The sequence below is a fragment of the Manis javanica genome, chromosome 12 (assembly GCF_040802235.1).
Source record: "Manis javanica isolate MJ-LG chromosome 12, MJ_LKY, whole genome shotgun sequence".
In the NCBI taxonomy this organism is placed as follows: domain Eukaryota; kingdom Metazoa; phylum Chordata; class Mammalia; order Pholidota; family Manidae; genus Manis; species Manis javanica.
The window spans coordinates 109,737,307-109,760,589 of NC_133167.1; the positions used below are offsets into that span (position 1 = coordinate 109,737,307).

At 42.6% G+C, this 23,283-nt stretch overlaps 1 protein-coding gene across 4 annotated transcripts in view; it reads left to right on the forward strand.

Annotated features, from left to right (window-relative positions):
• Nucleotides 1-23,283, forward strand: part of CSMD1 (CUB and Sushi multiple domains 1) — a 1,487,013-nt gene that overhangs the window by 1,222,008 nt on the left and 241,722 nt on the right. For all 4 annotated transcript variants that reach the window (XM_073219228.1, XM_073219229.1, XM_073219231.1 and 1 more), the window contains exons 16-20: nt 7,828-7,966; nt 10,808-10,995; nt 16,824-17,012; nt 20,489-20,605; nt 22,235-22,450. In XM_073219228.1, coding sequence (XP_073075329.1) covers nt 7,828-7,966; nt 10,808-10,995; nt 16,824-17,012; nt 20,489-20,605; nt 22,235-22,450 — 849 coding nt within the window. The remainder of the gene's footprint in view (nt 1-7,827; nt 7,967-10,807; nt 10,996-16,823; nt 17,013-20,488; nt 20,606-22,234; nt 22,451-23,283) is intronic.

Sequence of the window (23,283 nt, forward strand, 5' to 3'; positions counted from 1 at the left end):
CCTATGAGAATGGTCTGTGCATAATGAGCTAAGAAAACCTTTTTAATAAAAGTTATCTCCAGTAAATACCAAAGCAATACAGATTTTTTTAAAGGAAGTAGACATTTTTTAGAGCAGTCTCAGATTGACATTAAAATTGTTGGAAGATACAGATTTTCCCACATACACCCTGTCCCCAAAATACACAGCCTGCCCTATTATTGGCACCCAGACCAGGTGGTGCGCTTGTTGCAGTGATGAACCTACAAAGACACGTCGACCTCAGCAGAGCCCGCTGCCTGTGTCAGGGTCCCTCGGTGCTGCACGTCCTGTGGGTCCACACAGATGTGTAGTGACGTGTGTCCCCCATCAGCGTCATACACAGCAGCTCACTGCCCTGAAGCCCTCTGGGCCCCACTGTTCATCCCTCCTCCCCGTGTCCTCCGCAACCACTGATCTTTCTACTCTTTCCATAGTTTTGCCTTTTCCAGAATGTTGCCCAGTTGAAATCATACGATGCTTTTAGCCTTTTCAAATTGTCAAGAAATGCAAATTTTAAAACAAAGGTAAAATTTTTGTCTAAAAGATGGGTGAAATTTTTAATACATTGGTAAGATAAAATATGGGTAAGATTGTGGAATAACTGGCATTTTTCTGGCCATGCTACTGAGGATATATAAATTTTTTCTTACTTTTTGAGTCATAAAGTGTATTTTTTGATCAATATTAGGAGGACATATTCAAGCAAAATCTATGAAGAACATCTATGAACAGATGTTTTTTCAAGAATGTTCTTTGCAGTATTAAATATAATAGCAGAAGTGGGAAACTTGTAAGTTTCAAACAACAGAGCATTGGTGAGATAAATCATGACACATCTGCACACCAGGATCACATGTGTCATTAGCAAAGATGCTCATTAGATGTCACCATGTGGAAGACTGATGATATAAGCACGTGTGTTGTACCAGCCATTTTGGAAAAATTAAATACATCAATATCTCATGATAACAGCAATAAAAAACTAAAAACTGAAAAGAAGGGTACACACCAAAATGTTCATTGCAGTTATGAGAGAAGTTTCCACTCTTCATTTACTTTTATTTTCTCAGTTGCCTTTGGTCACTGGGTATTTCTTTTATAATAAGTAAATAGAAAAGCAGTACATGTCATATAACATCCGGAGTTGAGGGTTACTGTTCCCCCTGGAATGACAGGCCTAAGGTCACCAGGCAGGCAGCCTAAGCAGACCCAGAACGAATGTGCAGGGGAGGCCCTGGCTAGTGGGCCAGCAGTGTGGTGCACCGAGGTCACGCCTTACTGCCCAGCCTGCCCTCAGCCCTGCTTCTAAGCCACGTGTCATTATTTTAAGTCAGTATTGGCTGACTCTGCTAAAATTACAGAAAGATGTTTTCATTTCTACACTTCTACAAATTGTTGAAACAATCTGGTGGCCAGTGAGCACCACATGGGGGCCAGAATTTGATAAATGGAAGGGCAAGAAAACAATAGTAGGATTTTTATTTTTATCCATATTATAAATGATAAATGTATGGTTTTAATAGTTTACATTTGTCAAATGTAGTACTGATTAACAGATAGGTCATTATCCTTCATAAATAAGTAAACATACACTCCTTCGGTGCTCAAGAAAATGATAATTGTGGTGCACAATGGAACGTGCTCACGCTGCTCCAGCCACGCACATCACTATTGGCTTGGAAGCATGAGTGATCCACGAAGAAGCGTCAGACAGACAGCCTCCAGCCTCTGCCCCTTTGGCCACGGGTCTCACTGTCACACATGGCTCACCTGTAACGGGCTGTGTGCAGGTGCCTGGTAAGGGGTGGGGCAAGTGTGTTCCTCTGCACAGGCAGGGAGGGAAGGGGGCACTAGTAAGTTACCAGTGATGGTTCATATAAAGTCAAACAAAAAGGAAAAATATCACATTAAATGTGAGTGGAGAATTCTCATTATTGGGAAGAGACCTTCAGATGCAGTTCAGTGCAAAACCCAGCTATGGCTTGTTATCAAAAAAAAAAAACAAAAAAAAACCTAACACAAAAGACTAGTTAACAGCAAGAGATTTTTAAAATGTGTTTGTATGAGAAACCCAGGTACTGAGCAAAGGAGAACCTGAGAGCGTGTGTGTAGATTCTCTGATAATATAACTTGATATGTCAGTCAATGCCCCTGCTGAAGAAACTGAAATCCTAGTTTCAGAAAAAAATGGATCTAGGTGGAAAGAGCCAAATGCCAGTCAAGGATTGAGTGATCCAAGCCACCAATTTTACTCAAGAAACACCTAAGGAACCTCACATTCCTTAGAGAAAACACATGCTTATTGTTTTTCCCAAGGGTTACTTTTATAATCACTTATGTAATTGGTCATAAGATGAATATTAACAAATTAAAATAATTCTAGGCCAAATGCATAGATTGTATTCCAATTAAAGTGTAAGTTATAAAATAGTAGAGCCACAGGCAAATATCTAGAAATTCACAAGCCTGCCCTCAGGGACTATATTAAAGAGGAACTGAAACCTGTATCATGTGCTGTCTGGGAGCCTTGTGAAGGGAAACCTGTTCTACTCAAAATAACGTGAAATAGCAAAGCTTGTGCTGCACAGCAAACGCCTCTCATGTTGAGCAAGACGACCAGAAGCAAAGGAACTTATTACTAATGTTTACAATTTAGAAAAAAACAAAACAATATTATATTAAGCAAAATCAAATGTTAGAAACTATTATGCAATACAAGAGTGAGTCCGTTGTTAATATCAATAAAACAGACAAACCCTCTGTGATTTTGCTAAGGAGTAAAGGAAATTATAGGTATTTAGCCACATAAAATAGAAATAGTCATGCTACAAAAATTAATTTAACAAAATAATAAGTTATTATTACCAATAATAACATTGCATACAGAGTTAAAGCTTACAATAAAGCAATTTTTTTGGAAAATGTGTTTACTGATTCTGGCAGTATTCGCTGGATGGCAGCACGTGGACATACTGCATGGCCCTCAGACAGAAGACCTCTCTCTGTGGGTGTGCTCCGCCTCTAGCCTGCCTGTACTCTCCTGCACGTCTCAGTGACAGTAAAAGCACAAGTGATTTTGGAGGAAAAGAACTGTACAAGAATACTTCACCAATGCTTTGGCAATGAATTTTAAAGTTGAAAGGAAATCAGTGATTTCTTAGTAAAATATGGTCACCTAAAATGACCCACCTAAAAAGTGCAAAATGTACATATACAAAGTACCATGGAAAGAGATTCAAGAAAAGATTACAGATTGAGCATTGAAATGCTGAACACTGACAAAGACAGAGGTATACCACACAGGTGCACAATTAACTTGTCTTTCAGGTCCAGAGACTGGGAAACCATAGCAGACAGTGGGAAGGTGCACCAGGGTGTCTGCACAGCCAGGATTTTAATGGAACACGTCCCAGCCAGATGATTACATTAGAGTGACATCGAGACAGGCTTATTTTAAGAATACAATACTGAGTAATTTCAGTGCAGATAGTCAGCAAATCATGGGAAAATGTGCATCCTAAAGGCCTTCTCACATATGTGCCTTTCCTCCCCTGTACGACTGTGAACACCACTGGGGCTGGTCTGAGATGCTCTGTGTCTCCACCAGTCAGGACTTCTATCCCTTGTCCCCTGTGGTTTGGTGAAACCTTGTGGTGGGTTCTGGCCAATAAGGTGAACAGGGAAGGGATGTACTCAGCTGGCCCAGAGCCTTTCACCACCAGGACTGGACCTTTGTCCACGGGCCACAGCCGCCTGATGGAGCTGTGGGGTGGGCCCTGGAAATGTAGGCCATGTGAGAGAACCCTGTCTTAACCATAGCTACGAAAACCATAGCAGAGCCTAATCCAGGTTGAAGCCACCATTTAATGTGCTGGTATGTAATTCCGCTGATCTACTATACGAAGACTAAAACGTCTATTTCATCAGGATAAAGTAATGCAAGTTCTGAAGTGCACTGTAAATTATAAAGTGGTGTGGAAAAGGTGAGATACTAATAAAAGAATAGTAATGTGTGACAATTCAGGCACATTTCAAGAAATATGACAACTTAGAATTTAAAAAGAGCTTCCAAAAATTGAAACATTTTCTAAATATGTGGGAATTGAGGCTTATATGAAATAATTCATCACGGACATTTAAAAATGTCTCAGTCATACTTTTAAAAAAACTATTTGCTGTATGTCTTTTATAGTATCTTTGGATAAACGTGGAATCAGCAAAATCAGTATGTTTAATTTGACTTATGCTATATCATAAAATGAATTTACTCAAAACACAGGAATTAAATTCTTTATAATACTGATCTGTATGACTGTAAAATTACAGTATGAGTTTAAAGACTTAACAAAAATAAAAATACTGGTAATAATTAGTAAAAACAGGTTTTTTTTAAATTGATGATCACATAAAGTAAAGAAAAGTTTTCTTCTAGAACTCAGTTCATAAAAGTGGCTCTAATTTCTTATTTTGTAAGTGTAAACATAATACTCACTGCAGTTTATCTAGAAATGAAACCCTTATCAGGAAAAACATCTACACAGGAATCACCAATGCTGCCAACCATTAACATTTTTGAATTTCCATCTCTTTTCTTTGAATGTTTTTCTTTGAATTCTTTGAATTTAGATTATACATTATGTACAATTTTGTATCCTGCTTTACAAAATATAATATTGCAAAGATGTTCTAATATTAGCAAAATTTCAAAACACTACTTCAAATGTATTTGTGACATTGCAGTCAATGCAGTCTTGGTTTTCATAATTTTTTACTATGGCTATTTCCATAGATTTCCCTATTAGGTTTTATTTTTCTAGTCTCAAAACCTGGGTACAATTTTTAATTTTTTGCAGCATTTTAAGGTATATTGCAATTTTTCTACATAAGGAATATTTTTCCAAAAAGGATTTTTTTTTAACTAGGAAGATTTCCCTAAGTTTGATATCTATAGATTCACAAATATGATGACAGATATGACAAATAAGTGAGAAAAAATAAATCAGGAAAAAAATGTGGATTGGCAGGAACATGTTACAATTTAACAATTCCTGCAGACTATACAGAAATGTATACTCACCTTTCCTGAGCACCAGGCACATGCCTGACCTTCATGCCCTTCTTTTTTTTCCTCAGGTAAATAGATTTAAAAAAATTTTTTTTATTAAAGCATTATTGATATACCATCTTATGTTAGTTTCAAATATACAACACTGTGGTTCAACATTTACCCATATTGTCAAGTCGTCATCCACTGTAGTATGGTCACTGTCCATCAACATAGTAAGATGTTATAGAGTCATTAATTGTATTCTCTGTGCTGTACTACCATCTCTGTGACCAACCTATATTGTGATTGTGTATTATTGTGCCCCTTTATCCCCTTCTCCCTCCCCTCTCACCATGTCCTACCAGTGCCCTTTGGTAACCACTAGTCCCTTCTTGGTTTCTGTGAATCAACTGCTATTTTGTTCCTGCAGTTTTGCTTTGTTTTTATACTCCACAAATAACAGAAATCATTTGGTTATTTGTCTTTCTCTGCCTGGCTTATTTCACTGAACATAATACCCTGTAGCTCCATCCATGTTGTTGCAAATAGTAAGATTTCTTTTATTTTTATGGCTCAGTAATATTCCATTGTATATATGTACCCATCTTCTTTATCTATTCATCTACTGATGAACACTTAGGTTGCTTCCATATCTTGGCTATTGTAAATAGTGCTACGATAAACAGAGGGGTGCATATGCCTTTTTGAATTAGGGATCTTGTTTTCTTTGGGTAAATTCCTAGGAGTGGAATTACTGGGTCAAATGGTATTTCTATTTTTAGTTTTTTGAGGAACCTCTATAATGCCTTCCACAACAGGTGCACCAATTTACATTCCCACCGACAGTGTAGGAGGGTTCCCCTTTCTCCACATCCTTGCCAGCATTTGTTATTTCTTGTCTTTTGGATATTGGCCATCCTGACTGGTATGAGGTGTTATCTCATTGTGGTTTTAATTTGCATTTCCCTGATAATTAGCAATGTGGAACATCTTTTCATGTGCCTGTTGGCCATCTGAATTTCTTCTTTGGACAAGTGTCTGTTCAGATCCTCTGCCCATTTTTTAATCAGGTTATTTGCTTTTTGGTTGTTGAGGCATGTGAATTCTTTATATATTTTGGGTGTTAACCCCTTAGCAGATAAGTTATTTACAAATATATTCTCCCATACTATAGGATGCCTTTTTGTTCTGCTGATGGTGTCTTTTGCTGTACAGAAACTTTTTAGCATGATGTAGTCCCATTTGTTTATTTTTGCTGTTGTTTCCCTTACCTGACAAGATGCATTCAGAAAGAAGTTGCTTATGTTTATATTCAGCAGATTTTTGCCTATGTTTTCTTCTAAGAGTTTTATGGTTTCATGACTTACATTCAGGTCTTTGATCCATTTCAAGTTTACTTTTGTGTATGGACAATAATCCAGTTAGACAGCAATCCAGTTTCATTATCTTACATGTAGCTGTCCAGTTTTGCCAACACCAATTGTTAAAGAGGCTGTCATTTCCCCACTGTATATGCATGGCTCCTTTATCATATATTAATATCCCAGATATGTGTGGGTTTATATCTAGGCTCTCTATTCTGTTCCGTTGATCTATGGGTCTGTTCTTGTGCCAGTACCAAATTGTTTTGATTACTGTGGCTTTGTAGTAGAGCTTAAAGTCAGGGAGCATAATCCATATGAATTTTAGAACTATTTGCTCTAGTTCATTGAAGAATGCTGTTGGTATTTTGATAGTGATTATACTAAATCTGTAGATTGCTTTAGGCAGGATGCCATTTTGACAATATTAATTCTTCCTATCCATGAGCACAGGATATATTTGTATTTATTGGTGTCTTCTGTAATTTCTCCCATGAATGAGTGTCTTGTAGTTTTCAGGGTATAGGTATTTCATCTCCTTGGTTAGGTTTATTCCTAGGTATTTTATTCTTTTTGATGCAATTGTAAATGGAGTTGTTTCCTGATTTGTACTTCTGATCATTTGTTGTTCGTATATAGGCATGTGACAATTTCTGTGTATTAATTTTGTATCCTGCAACTTTGCTGAACTCAGTTTTAGTTCTAATTTGTTTTTTGGTTGAATCTTTAGGGTTTTCTGTGTATAATATCATGTCATCTGCAAACAGTGACAAACTGTCTTCATTGTAATCATAGATCAGTGTTGGTCATACAGCACTTCAAGAACTGATACCAACTAATTCTTTATCAATTTTTAAAAATTTGGTCTTCTAACATTCACCCACAGTTTACTGTGATATATGTGGCAAATTATTTTGATAAAATGAACACAAACTAAAGTGAATAAACACATACACACAGATCCTGTTGAAGTAGAGTGTATACCTGCATATGCATACCCACCCACAGACCTCAGAACATGCCCACTTTGAGGTTACCCATCAACATCTGTTTGTTGGATCCCAGGTTCATGCAGAGTGGACATCCATGGTGTGCAGCCCATGCAAGTGTTGGGACGACTGAGGGCGGGTCATCCAGGGAGCTGTCTGGCACAGAGCGCCTGCGTAGACTGTGCCCTTTTTAGATGAAAAGAACTTTGCTGTGAATTGATGATAGATGTCCAGATGTGGAATATATGTGCTCTGCTTCTGATAAACTTAGTTTACTTGGGAGTCAGTTTTGCTGGCCGACTTGGCATCATGGAGCCCACGGCCACGGAGCACACGTGTGCTGTCGTGGGGGTGCTGCATACGTCCGTATACCCAGTTTGCCTCCCTAACCTCCTGCCTCATCTTTCAGCCCCGTGTGGTGGGCGTCTCACAGCGTCCAGTGGTGTCATTTTGCCTCCCGGATGGCCAGGATATTATAAAGATTCTCTGAATTGTGAATGGATCATTGAAGCAAAACCAGGGCACTCCATCAAAATAACTTTTGACAGGTAAGAAAAAAGCATTTTCTTCCTTAATTTGGACCTAACAACCCATGCATGCCCAACCTATTTATTTAAATGGATCTTATGACTGAGAAATATGACATTGTTTAGTGGGTTCCCCCAGAGGAATCTGCTTAAAAGGAAACAGGCGCTCGCTGGGTGAGGTCCCACATTGTGCTCTCTCAGCCCACAGGGAGTCCCCGCCACAGGCTTGCTTGGGGATGCGGCGCTGCTGGGCGGTGTTTCCCAGCACTCGCAGCGCTGGCCCTGAGTCCGGCTCTGGATTTGGGGCCTGTGGGTGGGTTTGACTGCAAACGTAAGCCCCACTGATCCATCCGGAGCCTTCGAACAGCGCAGGTGGAAGGCGCCTCTCTCCTGGCGGTGGCTCGCGGTCACTGGAGGGCAGCTGCAGGCTCAGAGCTGGCAGCGTTTGTGTGCGACAGGTTAATTACCTGTAATTACCTAAGAGTGGTTCTGTCACTACAATGTTGCCTGGCCTAGCTTTTTGATAATCTAAAAAAATATCTTGCTATTTGAATTTTCCAAGATAAAATGCTTTCCCACTTGTCTCAGCAGTAAAATCAATATGATGAAAATCCAGAAATGTTTTCAAACGGACCCTATGCTTTGCCATCTAACAAAACGTCTTGGTCTAGTGTCTCAAGCTTAATGTCTGAGCAGCATTAGCCTTTCTCTAACAATGACCTTGAATAGAAGCATTCTGGGCTTAATATTCAGAATAGTATAATGTTTCAAGGCAGATGAACATACTTCCATTATTTTCTTTTTGTTTTCTACTCATTTCCTACTAATTAATGATATATACATAAAGGAAAGGTTTTAGCAGGAGTTGCATTATCTTTTACTAATTTTTTGTTTTTGAAATTATTATTCATATTATTACTTTATCTCTGATGGGATAATAGTTTCCAGTAGGATAATTTCTCAGAAGAAATGAAAATATTTGATTTATAGATCCATTTTGTTGGAGAATAGATCCTTGCATATATTCTTAATCATTGGGAAAAAAATAACTTTATAACATTCAGTAAATTATGTTTGTTTTAGTATTAGTTTTTATACTCTCTGCTTTTGAGGAGAAAAAGCAGAAGCACATCTTGATTCCCAGGAGCACATCCAACTTAAATCGTTCAGTGAAAATGGTGGTTTTATATTCTGGTGTGCAACAATTTATTTGCACTCTGTTTTTCAGTTGCCCACACAAAGAAACTCATCATTTTTCTCAACCTTGTCTTTTCAATATTATTGAACTGTGGTCTTTTGCTAAATTCCTTTCATAAATACCAATATTTCTGATATTTTCAGGCATTCATGATTTTTACAAAATTCTTTAAAGATTAATTGCACAGGGCAAGGTTACATCTTGAGCTGTGGGCTGACACCCTAATAGAGGACGCATTTGCACACAGAGTCTAAAGTTGCCCTCATCCCCTTGCTATGCAGTGTGTACGGTCACTAAGGGGCAGCATTCCGCTCCTCCCCTCTGAGCTCGTCCTGGCAGTCCCCCAGCCGTAGAGGCATGTGCTCCGTCAGCCCTAGCTGTCGCTGCGGAAGGCGTGAGAGCTTTAGACCAGGTGTTTCACATGAGGTTACTTCGTGTTTGTCCTGACTCTTGAATTTGAACTCAGATAACAGAAATTTAGAGACAAAGCTGCGGGATCTGACCTCAGATGCCCAGCCTGTAGCCCTGACATGTGCCACATGACACAGCAGTCATCTGACCTCCCCTAAGGGAGATTGCAGGTGTCACCCCGTCCTAAGGTAGTTGCAGGAATATGTCATTCCTGCACATTGGACCAAGACAAGTGTGTGTGACTTAGTGATAAACAGGACGGAGACCTGGGGTTTCTACATCTTTGCTCTTTTGTGCCATGAAGCTCAGACAGCTGGCTCTCCCCTTGTCCTCACCATCAGCAATGTTCAATGTGAAGTGTGGGGGATAGGAGAATGACACTGGCTTCCGTGGGATTCTTGTCTGAAAGTCACGGAGAGAACCAGAGGCTCACAGCGCATAAGCTGCACCCTGAGAGCGCAGCCAGACACTTGGAAACCAGGTTAGCTCTTTGAGGATGAGACGGGCCCGTTTAGAACATTATCTCAGCACCTGGAATGGTACCTTCATTGCATCAAACGGGACCCAAGTGGCTGCAACTGTATATAACTGTAAGACTGGGCCACATTCTCTGGAAGCCTAACATCCTTCTTGGAAGAAAAGTTAAGCAGTTCTTGGAAACTATTCAAATCATTAAGGTAGCATTTAGTTTCTGGAGCAGCAGTGTGCTAAAGGCTCTCCTGTCCAGTAAGAGTTAATGCAACTCTAAAAAGCACAGGATTTTTTTTCCCTGAAAGATATTTTAAGTATTACCATGTATCTCTTCCTTTAAGTATGCCCATCTTAAGATATCCATAATCATGTGAAATGGGGGATCATGAAACATAGTTTGAAAATACATAACAATTGGTTTTTCACTAATAGGCTTTTTTTTTTTCCTACTTAATCCATCCTTCCTTTTTTCTCTCTCTGAAAATTAATCTGGTTCAGTGTATTTTTGTTTTCCAGCTGAAACACTGCCCCTTTTTGTCTTTGTGATATTACAGGACAGAATATTCAGTAAAAAGGAGGGATCTAGGTTGCACCATTTTTTCTAGGAAAAGTGCTACCCTTATATATTATATGTGCCCAAGTTTTCAAAAATACACAGGCTTGTAAATCTTTTATTTACATTATGCACGTGGGTTTGTAAGTAATGAATGACGATACTATGGAGATGTCTGTCAGCTAACGTGGCTTGGCATTTCCTTCTGACTCGGTGCAAATATGCACAGATTTCAGACCGAAGTCAATTACGACACCCTGGAAGTCCGGGACGGGCCTGCCAGCTCGTCCCCACTGATCGGGGAGTACCACGGCACGCAGGCGCCACAGTTCCTCATCAGCACCGGCAATTCCCTGCGCCTGCTCTTCGCCACGGACAGCAGCCGGGCCAGCGTGGGCTTCCTCATCCGCTACGAGAGTAAGTGGTCCCCTTCCTCCTGCGGCCTCGGCCACGCTGCACATGCGCCTTCCTTCACCAGAGGAGGGCCGCTCTGGATTTGTACTTACAGCACAAAAACGCTTATTAGTTCTCTATAAAGTAAGATCAAAACACAATAAAATGTGTTCATTTAGTGCATGATGTGAGAGTAAATGTCTAGTATGAGAAAATATACTTACTGTCCCAGTTCTGTCACCCTAAGTCTAAATTTGGCTCTTAGCTTTAGCTTCTGAAATTAGGAGATCGAGTCATTGTATTATTTTATAGTAATATTTATGCAGGTTGACACCTGGAATATAACTGAGGAGGAGTCACCTGGGAGTACATCTTTAATGCTTGTCAATTAAGAAAAAACACTTTATAGATTAGAAGGTGGGTGTGTGCAGGTTCACACTCTTTCTAAAGGAATAAAACCCCTAATTTGAAGGATTTTTTTTACGGTTGTTCCTTTTCAGGATCTTATCCCAAAATTAAAAAAAAAAAGTTTCAGTGTAACTATAAATTTATATGTTTACATATACCTACACATATAATTACAGAAATGCATGAAGGAATCCTATGTAACGTGCTGGATGTTAAACCATTATTTTTTTCTTTCTCTTACTCTCCCCATATCACCTCCTGCCCTCATGCTGACCTCCATGCAAGCCCTGTTCCAAAACTCAAGTGACTGGCCTATTCTGATGGCAAGAAAATTGACTATTAATGATCTAAATATTATCTCAAATTTAATTCAACATTATCAAATACATGCAGCATTTATTTCAAAGTAACATTCCTTTAAAATTGAATGAAGTACAGTTTAAGATCCCCAAAATTTCATATTTCATTCTTTTTTACTGTCATCCCAAGTGGTCCCTTCTCTTTGGAGTAAAGATGTGCACATGTTCCAGTCATCTGAATGTGTAACATCCTAAGTGTGGACAGCAGGCACTGTCTCCCCATTGCACACCCCACTCTTCTGAAGACTAGACGTGCTTGGTGTCTGAATATGCAGCTGGGAGAAACTTAAGGGAATATGTATCGCCAGGCAGGTCAGCACTCGGACAGCCTCTTTCCTACTCTTCTCTCTCGTCTGCCGAGCCTGGACCGCGCCCACAGCTGGCGCCCTCTGGGGGGGATGTCCTGAAGCCTAGACGCAGGTGGCAGAAACTAAGTCCATCTGCTCACCTAACTCACACAAGTGGGCTGCTCTTTTCATTCTTTCTCAAATTCAAGGATCATAGAAAGTCAGTTCACAAGCTCCATTTCAGCTTGTCATCCTCGCTAATATAAAATGATATAATGTAAAGTAAAATAAAGCATACAAGGTAATAGTGTAATGTAATTTAATTATAGCATTCGAACAATAACCTTAAAGGAACGACCAGGGCATTTCAGGGTCCTTGCTGTTTGTGTGGAAGCAGCCCTTTCCCCTGCGGCGACCCTTAGAGAACAGTGCTCTCTGTCTTCCTTTCTCGGCGTCCGCGAAGGCAGGATGAACACAGGGCCAAGCTGTTGGGTGTGGCGGGGAGACACTTGCATGGGTGTCATCAGTTTCCGATCCCTTGGGGTCTCAAATCCCTTCCCCTGATGCTTCACCGGAAAATGGGCTTTGCAGGTGAGATGCAGGTATGGCATTTTTACAAGAAGATGAGTCAGGAAAGGCCTGGGACCTTTAACACAGTGCTTGTCAGCTGGTGTTACCTGCAGGCCCTAAACCTGAGTGGACATCAGGTGCCAGCTCACAGCTTTGCTGCCCCTGCATGTGGACAGGGACCTGGGCATTTCTGGGGATCACCATAGCCAACTCCATGGCCATCCTGTTTAGAAAGATGGTGCAGGAGCATTACTGTGCACAGACCCTTCCCAGGGGATCTTCGTAAACAGAGAGCCCTAGGCTCAGAGCCAGCATGCCTGTTGTGCAGGCCAGCGTTCTGGGTGTTCAGTCAGGTGCACAAGGTGATCCTGAAGGCAGTGGTGTGCAGGTGGCTGTGAGCGACTGAGTCAGAATGGGCAGGCCCGACAGAGCCCAGGGGCCCAGGCAGAGCTGCAACGGACGCAGCAGCGGGAGGGCAAGGAACCCATGAGGGGGCAGAAGCAGACCAGATGCATGTGGGAGGGACCCCGTGCCGGCCCTTCGTGTTGTGCCCATGCCTAGTACCCTTTGGAGAAATCTGTTCAGAAGCCAACGTGCAGGCACTGGAAGGTAATTAAGCTTGTTCATCCAGCACATTTTTTACAGATGGACTGCCTCTGACCCAGGAATGATCTATGTTAAATTCTTTAATCATTTAAAAATAGTAACAGAGCTCACCCCCCTTTTGCCTTTCTCATAAATGGCTGACACTGTGAACCTTCCTTGCTTTAAAAAAAATGATCGACCCCACTTCATGCCCACATGGGCCCCCAAAAATCTGCTTTACCGACATTAAGTGTTGCAGAAACAACCACGCTGTACTCTAGGTTGGCTTACGTTTACAGTGGTGACATGAGTGGTGTGAGCTACTCTAAACAGCATTAATTTCACCTCTTTTTGAATTGGGGGGCAGAAGGACTGAAGTCATTTTTTCAAGGTTTCCCTAAAAGCATACCTAGAAATTGTAGTGCTCTCTCTGTACTGTCTTAAGAATCATAGCCCTTATAAATACAGTGTCCAATTACAGTCTGTCCTTTTATTACTTTGTTCTTCACAAGGAATTGCAACACTATTTCTTCGTATAATAGTAATTGCACTATCCTCCCGGATAATCACTTTCTGTGTTTGCCAGTCTTTGAACCACCACTTTAAAGTAACTATAATTTCATAGGGAATTGGAAAATAAATGGATTTCTCAAATATGTGGATGTTCTATTTAATTTTAGAACATTTCTTGGAAATGCTTTCAAAAGTAACTTTTTAATAGTATTTCAAGAAATAGCAAGATTCTCTACTATGCAATTCACACACTGCAATTTTTTTAGATTGTGATAGGAAAAGCAGTTTGTTGGGGAGAGGGGGTGCCCAGGCAACTTGTTTCCTGAGAGTCAGTGACGTTTCTTATGATCAAAAGGGGAAACTGGTCAGATGCAGATGCTGTGCAGTTGGGGAATTGTGAACAGCACCCACACACAAATGAGAGGGACAGAGAGAAGAAAATGGGCTGCGGCTTAGGTTTGAATCTCAGTGAATAATTGAATGGGACAGATTGCCTTGATTTCTTGGCTGACTTCCTCACCTATAAGATGGGACCGTTCCTGCTATTCAAGCTGTGGGAGGTTATGGGAAGTGACAAGCTAGGGCTTAGTGGAGCAGAGGTACTCAGAATATCCATTCCCTCCCCTGGGTGGGAACTTTCATAAAAAGAGACAGCTGAATGGAAATTTATTTACACCAAATGCTCATTACTATGATCTGCACACAGTCTTCCTTAGAGCAATCAGCCTCTCTTATTTACTGAACAGCAAGTATATTCAGTCATTTATTGAACAAAGGTCAGATGATCAGAAGCATATTTGTATCATTTGTGGCAAAAGTTTCAAGTAAGAAGCAGTTGGAACAGAACCTGAACGTATGTATTCATAGCTTCCACAGAACCACGGAGGCAGGTCTTCATTTTGTTGTCAGGGCCGGTGTAGGAAGGGGAACGGTGTCCCTTTCTTCCAGAGTAAGCCAGCTGCCTGTCCTCACAGACTGACTGCAGTCCGGCTACAGGTCCTGCCCCGCTGAGCAGCGGCACCCCCTCGGCCGAGCCGCGCTTCCTTCCCCACTGCCACCTTGGTTCGGGGTTCTGAGAACTGGTCGTTAGATCTAGTCTGACTCTGCCCCTCAGTAGTTACCTCCGTGCTACCTGTCAGGAAAGCTGGTAATGCAGAGGAGCACATCTCCGACCTTAGTATTGCCGCCCATCCTGTAAAACTCAATGAATGGGTGAATGAATAAATGATGGAATAATTTGCCACTGACCAGTAAGCATACACATTACTTATGCTTTAACTTAGTTTTCCATGTGAACTCTAAATTTAATCTTGTATGCCTTGGTTTCCTCTGGTAGTTTTCTCGTCTTTCCCTAAAAATTTTCTGTGGGCAGTTCTCTGATAACTTCATAAATTTCATCCTGGGACTCCTCATTGCCCACCACCTGGAGGCCCACCTCCCGTGGCTGTTGCCCGCCGTCGGGCAGTGAGCGGTGTTGCGCAGGGACCGTGGAAACCACGGGAAGAGGTGGGAGCGTCGGCTTGGGTCCGTCAGGAGCCCAGGCCCTCATCCCGTTCCTTGGAGGGATTCTCGTTCATCCTGATGCTCCCAGCTGCTCAGCCAGCGTCTGTACGCACGGTGTGCAGGGCCTGTGCCAAAGGAGGAGGCTCACAGGGTGGCACCGGGGAGGCGATGCCTCGAGCCGCAGGCACCTTCTCCCCATGGGGTCACGGGCAGCCGTGAAGTGTGACAGTGTGCCCAGTTTCCCGCCAGCCTGGGAATCTCGCCTGTGCTTCCGCGACCGTTTGTCAGTGTTCTGTTACGTAGGCATTGCTGATTGAGTTACTGCCTCCCCACCCATGCCCCATGGTTGGCCTCAGCTTCCAGCTGCCCTCCTGCCTGTAGGTCAGACTGAAGTCCTGTACCCCCAGGGCCTACCCTGAGCTACCTGATGAACATAAACTGTCAGGGGTCCACTGTGAATAGCAGAGACACCCCACCACTCTGGAAATCCAGGAGCTGAGAGGGTACCTCCCAGAAGCGAGGTGTCTCTTGGAAATCACATCCTCTGTATTTTGAATAGCAGCTCAGCTGTTCCATTCATGGTCCTGGTCTGCTGAATCACATGTCCCTGTACCCATGAGGAAACATTATCACTCCTTATTTATTTTAAAAAGTCATGCCTTAGTTGTATTTCCTACATTTGACTTAGTGACGGAAGGTGTGTTCATAAAGCACAGCACACGAGCATTGCTGATCCACTCACCGTGATCAGAAGTTTGTCTCAGAGGTCATTGTAGGGGACTAAGCAATCTGTATATTGGCAGTAATTTAAGACTTTAGTAGTTCAAGTCATATCTAGAATGTGTTCTGAACCCTAGAGAGTTTGGTATAGCAAGAATAAGATCTCTTATTGCTGTGCATTCGTGAATGTCACAATGATGTCTCTTTCCCTATCCCCATTTTCCTTATCTTTAAAAATATATATATCATTCTGAAAATAAAGAGAAATGTTGAGACAGAAAAGAAATTCTCATGACATGATCATAATTACTTGACTTTATATATAGCACTTCAGTTTTTCACATCTTTTAGCAGAGGCTAATCGTAAGCCATCTCAAGTACTGACTTAAGTACAAATCTGGGAAAGACGTGTGGATTTATGGAAAGCAATTCCAGAAAATCAAATCTAGTGCAGCTTTAATTTGCATTATGTATGTACAGTATTGTGTGTCTGTATACATACATAGGAACGTTGAAGTATGACTGCCGAAATCTAAGTGGAACATGGAATATGAAAAGAAACAGTGCGTACGAAGGGACAGAGATAGAAAAGCACAAAAAGCCTTAGACTCCCTCTAGTACAGTCCATTAGTTTCTGAGTGAAGGCAAGTAAAATTCAATGAGTCATTCATGTTTGCACTCCTTAAATATCATGCATATAGTGTAATGGTATAACCTCTGTACAGGAAAACAGGGTCAGATATCTGGAAACATATTGGTTTTTGCATGAATGGATTACTGGATTCACTTGCAGAATTTTCCAGGTCTGATGATGTCTGGGGATATTTCACATGCATATGGCACCAATATTTTTTGTTTTCTGTGAGCTGGAGAAGTCTTTACCAAGTGCATTCTCCCGTGCACCCAGGTGTGACTCTGGATTCCGACTCCTGCCTTGACCCCGGAATCCCTGTGAACGGTCATCGGCATGGCAGTAACTTCGGCATCAGGTCCACGGTGACTTTCAGCTGTGAGCCGGGGTACACACTAAGTGAGGACGGGCCCCTTGTCTGCGAGAGGACCCACCAGTGGAGCCACGCTCTGCCCAGCTGCGACGGTAGGTGGGGGCCCGGGAAGCTGCAGATCAAGGAAAAGCAGAGCCGTGCCCATATTTGAAAAGCTGGGCTGGTGTGCATGTTTCCCAGGGATTAATGTGACTGCAGTGGAATTTCTGTTGGAAAGGTTGTACACCTTAAAATGTTTTCTGTGTAACACTTGAAGCTTACCTCGCAAATACTCTCTATGAGATAGAGCAGCCATTTGGAAATGAACGAAAAATTATGGGCTGTCCATCAACTTTATGCGCAAACCCTCAGGCTTACAGAGCTCACTCCGCCCAGGCTCTTGCACGTGGCCTGTGCTTAGACAGCCCAGGAGGCAACGTGGTGGTGTATGCACTACCCTGTCAGACCCGAACTTCCCCTGAACCAGGTCCAGGTGTCAGACATCCTCTAGATCTGCCCCACCTGCCTGCACCCTCTGACCCTTCACCTCTGGCCAACCTCCTTTCCCAGGGGACCGGGGAAGTTGTTTCTCAGCAGATCTCCAAGTGGTTCGATGATGCCAGCCACACCCTGCTCCGCACGGGCCAGCTGGGAGAGGAAAGGGCAGTAAGAGTGAAGGCCTGGAGCGCTTGGGGAGAGGACCTAGTTTGCCGAGGGCAGATGATGGCCAGGGGTAGTTGAGAGGCCTCTCACACTAGTCCTGGCAGGGTGCACCTGATCCCATACGTGAGAGAGCGGAGCTGCAGCAGGCCCCCAAGGACAGCTCTGTCATTGTCCCTTTTCGTTGTAGGGCTTCCAGGTAAGATTTATTCTGAGAAAGTGGTTCCAGTGTAAATGAATGAATGAACAAATGAAATCAGTGATCGCAGGACTTGGAGAGTCCATGAATAACTTGAAGTGGAAAGTAACCTTGTTGAGTGTTGGCTTTGAATAGAACTTTATCAGTAGCTTAGAGCAAAAAGATAATAACGGGAAAGGAGAAAAGGAAGAGATCAGGTAGTACCCTGCATGTTCCACAGGCACATCTCCTTAGAGGCAGGGGGACAGAGGGGGGGCGATGATTAGACAGACCCCGCGGTTACCGGAGGCACGAGAAGAGCAGGATGGAAAGATGCGCCATGGTGGGGACACGGGCCACGCGAGAGAGAAATGCCTCTTAGGTCACATTCCAGACACTTAGAAAGCAGTCGGAAGTGCAGCTGAGCTTTGAGAAAGAAGTCAGCATTTCAAGATGTGAATTTGCAGGCTCTCAGTTTTTAGCGTCAGCATTGTGGAAGGAACAGTCACCTTCCGGGGACAGGGGAGCCTTTCATGCTTAATCCCTCTGCCACCTTCATCTCTCAAGCAGAAAATAGCTAAAACCTATGACATAGTCCACATACTTCAACTCTCGCCTTCCTCCAATCCAGGTAGAGGAGACACTGAAAAATGTATTTATTAAAGCTGAAGTTTTGGTTCTTGAAACCACTGACTTGTCTACAAACTCAAATGGATTAGAAGACTTTGGGCAGCTGAGGGGAGGCTTGGAATGATGGGGAGTCAGTAACTACAGAACCCAGGGGAGGTCGTGGTCTTTCTTTGGAGGACCAGTAGGCACCCAAGGACCCTGTGATAAACTGGCAGTCGCCACCCATCACAGTGTGGTCTCTTATCAGTGGGTCTACTCAGACCTTCTGCATTCCCCCACCATGGTCACATCACTCCCTCTGAATTCAGGTCCTGGGAGTGGACCTCCGCATGGTGCACACCTGTCACATGGCTGCCTCAGCAGCCCAGCCCTCTCATTACCTAGACAGCCTTCGAGTTTTGAGAACAGTTAAGATTCTTGTTCTTAGAACATGTCATGAGTAGTTCTATCTTCTTTGCACACCCACTAGGCAGATGTAAACTTCGGAAAGACAGGGCCTGTGTGACTTATGTTGTTTGCCCAATAGCAGAACAGAGTGCGTGGAAAATAATAGTTCCTCGGTCAATAATTTTGGATGGATGGATGGATAAAGCAGAGGCTCAAACAGAGAACGTGAACCACGGTTGGGCAGAACACACCAACTCCCCTGGGAGAAATCCCAGCATATGTCACCTTGTCCATCTTTCCCTGGTTTCTGTGTGTCTTGGTCCTCCACCTGAGAGAGCTCCAAAATAATACCTCTGGGTCTTGGATTATGGGGAGATAACATAAGTAGAAAAGTAAAATTCAAGAAATTATAGCCTTAAGCACAGCAAAATTTTACTGTAGTATCTTTCACAACTACCCAGAATAGACCATACAGTGAAAAAAGAAATAGGTTATTGTGATTCACATTACAGCAGCTGTCTTTGTGGCTCCACTAAAGGGAATAGAGACGGGTGTGTGTGAATATAGTCACGGACCCATGAGGGCTCTGAAAGGAAGCCAGGTCTCTTCTTTTAATCCCTTCTCTCTTTAATTTCAGATGAGAATATCAATGCAATTCTCTGTACAGGAACTCTACCCTTTCTGAAACAAACAAAAAAAGTAGGCTTTTTGGACAAAATTATTTTAATTCAAAATATCTGTAATGATTAGATCATTTTGTGTTTACACATACATGAATCGAAATAAGCAACAGATTTGCTGTATCTGTATCTTTGTGTCACTCTGTTGCTAAGGGGCAGCTTGATGGTACTGGTTAGCAATGTCTGGGTTTTTCATCAAATGGATGGAAGACAACACACAGTGGTCAGCTTCTCCCCAGCATGTGATCAGTTTATCTTGATGGCATTAAGAATGAGTGAAACAAAGATGGATACATTTTATGATTTTGAATGTGACTGCATATGAATTAATTTGTATCAGCCTGTATAGCAGAGAGAGAGAGATTGGTTTATTATGAGGATTCAGCTCATGTGATCATGGAGGCCTTCAAGTCCCAAGTCCACAGTCCTCAGTCTGGACACCCCAGGGAGCAGTGGTGTAGGCTCCAGTCTGAAGGTGGGCAGGCTTGAGACTCAGAGCTGAAGTTTCAGTTCAAGTCCCAAGGTCAGGAAAAAGCTGATGTCCCAGTCCATTGGAAGCCAGGCAAGAGGATTTGTACCTCATTTGTGGAAGGTTCACCCTTTTGTGTTCTATTTAGCCCTTCAACTGATTGGATGAGGCTTACCCACATTAGGGAGGGCAGTCTGCTTTATTCAGTTCATCAGTGCAAAGGTTAACCTCATCCAGAAACACCCTTGCAGATACACCCAGAATTATATTTGATTGGGTGTCAGGGCATCCCATGGCCCAGACAAGTCGACACATAAAATTAACCATCATAACAAGACTCTGCTTTAACCACCGAGCCTCCCTCAGTGTGATTTTTCTAGATTTTGTCCTACTTAGGATGCCTGTATATGAACTGGCTTAGTATAATTGCAAGTAAAATAGTTTTGGTTTTGTCTTCATTTAATGGAGGTGATATTAAGTATTCATTTAGTCCTTGTGCAAATTAAATATCCCTTTTAAAGTATTTTATTCCAGTAATCATTGTGGAACTTTAATACTACAATAACATGTCCTTGTTATTTTAAGCTCTCTGTGGAGGGTACATCCGTGGGAAGAGTGGCACCATCCTTTCTCCTGGGTTCCCAGATTTTTATCCTAACTCTTTAAACTGCACGTGGACCATTGAAGTATCTCATGGAAAAGGTAAGAATATTACAGAGATTTTCAATATACAAGATAAATAACAAGATACAAACATGGAGACAAAGAAGAAAAGTATTCATGTGTGAATGAGTAAGATAACTAATTTCCTTACATATATCTCAACAATTTTGATTTTTATAAGATTTTGAAAAAATGATCTCACATTATTTGTACTATAAGCAAAAGTAGATCCCTTCTTCTACTCCCTATTTATCAAATAACTGAGATTTATGCATGTGAATATAAGCTTGAAAATTACATGTAAGTGAGGAAAAGAGGCATGCATTAAATAAAATATGAAACCTGATTAAATAAAAGGAAATAAGAAATTATCTAGAATTCTCATTCTGGGTCACGGTAGGTGGAGGATACCTATTTGTGCTTGACTTCATTCTAAGTCTTCCCAGCATTATTACACACAGTAAATAAATTGTTTATCTCCACATAATGCAGTGAAGATTTATAGAACAAATTTCATTATCCTAATTTTATAGTTAGTGAAGAACAGGAAAATCGGCATTTTATGCAAGAAATAGAGTTTATAAACACTGATTTACACTGGGTGTTTTTTATGACTGAACTTGTCATTTTTAAGGAGATAGCCTGGGATTTTGAGCACACAGATGTCATGTAGACTTTGTCATTCCTATTATATTTGAACTCACCTCTATGTTAAATGGACATATCTATTACATGTGCTGTATTACCCTGTGCTGTCATAAATGCATGTTAAGAATTTGGCCTTTAGGAAATTAGGAATAAAGAAACAGATTCTGGGTAATCAAGGATTTGGCATCATAAAAATAAGTGTTTTTATTAAAGAGGACCTATTTGTAGTTAATTTTATTCATTCTGCTCTTGAAGTCCAGAAACAACACATGGGTGTGGTAAGTTGAGGACACAGGCACCAGGCCCATAAATGTGATTTCGAAAAGCCTTTCCTAGGCTGTGTAAGTTTATATGCTAGACCGCAGCCCAGATTTTCTAAAATGCACTTGTTTAATCTAAATGGGAGAGTTATCTGACCCTCTGTTCCTCTGGGCCAGGAGCTCTCTCTGAGGGCCCGTGGGCCGTCCCTGCAAGCTTCCTGCCGTGTCTCACGTACATACCTGTGTCGGCGTCCATGCCTGCCCCCTGCGCCCCTGTCCCGTCTGTGTCTGTGCAGTGCCGGCACAGGTCTGAACCGAGGTGTTTGTCTCTGCTGTGTATGCCCTCTCCTTTCTGTCATTTCTCATACCGCTCTCCTTCTACCCATTCTCCCTATTTCCCTTTAAAGCTTGAAAGTTAAATTTGTTTACCGAGATTGTATTTTGATTCAAGGTTTTGATGTCTCTGAACCCAGAAGAAATTATTTTTCCCCAATTGTTGACTCTCCTGATCTCTGATCCCTGTCTCTCTCTCTCTCCCTCTGTCCTGTCTCTGTATGTCACTGTCTCCCTGTCACTCACTCTCCATATGTCCTGTCTCTCCCTCTCTCTCTCCCCCTCCGCCTCTGTCTCTCCCTCTGTCTCCCCGTCTCTGTCCCTTTCTCTATCTCCATCCCTCCCTGTCACTCACTCACTGCCTGTCCCGTCTCTCCCTCTCTCTCCCTGTCCCTGTCACCGTCTCATCACCCCCTCTGTTTCTCAGGAGTTCAGATGGTTTTCCACACCTTTCACCTGGAGAGCTCTCATGACTACTTACTGATCACGGAGGACGGGAGCTTCTCGGAGCCCGTGGCCAGGCTCACGGGGGCGGTGCTGCCTCACACTATGAAGGCGGGTCTGTTCGGGAACTTCACGGCCCAGCTTCGGTTTATATCCGACTTCTCCATTTCCTACGAGGGCTTCAATATCACGTTTTCAGGTACACTGGCCTCTTCTGCTGTCATCCTCTCTGGCAAGAGTGGGACGTTAGTGTGAGTGAGTGAGTCTGAGGGTGTGTGTGTGCACACCTGTGTGCTGAGTGATGGTAAGTGTCATGGATGCGTCCGGGAGGCCAGGCCTCTGTAAGCAAGATGGGAGGACAGCTGCCTGGCACCCGCAGAATGCCTCCCTGCCCCCTGTAAACTCTCATCCCTGAAAATCATCGATGCCCCTGTGTTTGAATAGCACCGCCTCCACTCATTTCTCATCATCAAAGCCTCTGAGGAAACGGAGCACCCTGGGAAACATGCTCGGGAGCTGCCGTCATCTGACTATATAGGTTCCTTCCCCCGAGGACATGCTGTTCCTTGACCTGAGAACCTCAGGGGTGAACAGGAAAGCGGGGACACACACAGCTGAGGGCGGGCTTTTCGTTCCCACCATCACACACAGAGGTAGGGCTGCTACAGAACTGAGCAACATTTCCCTTTAAATATAATGCATGGATAATATTTGTGAAGGGTTTCTGCAGTTTCAGACATGATCCGGTTGTTTGAATGGTTCTAGGAATGGTATTACTATTTTTTTACACATGAGGAAAGAAATTACATACACTTAAACTCTGGCCAAACGTGTGCAATAAAGTTGATCACATGCGTAGTGTTCAGTGAGCATATAGGGGTCAGGCTCCTACAGCAGCTCAGCGCACCCCCCACCCCGGCCAACAGGTAGTCCCAAAAGCAAGTGGTCTCTTCACATTTTAAGCTCCCGTAAGTTTGATAACTTCCGATACCAGCTGTGAGGCTCTCTGTCACGATAGTCGGGTGCTCGTCT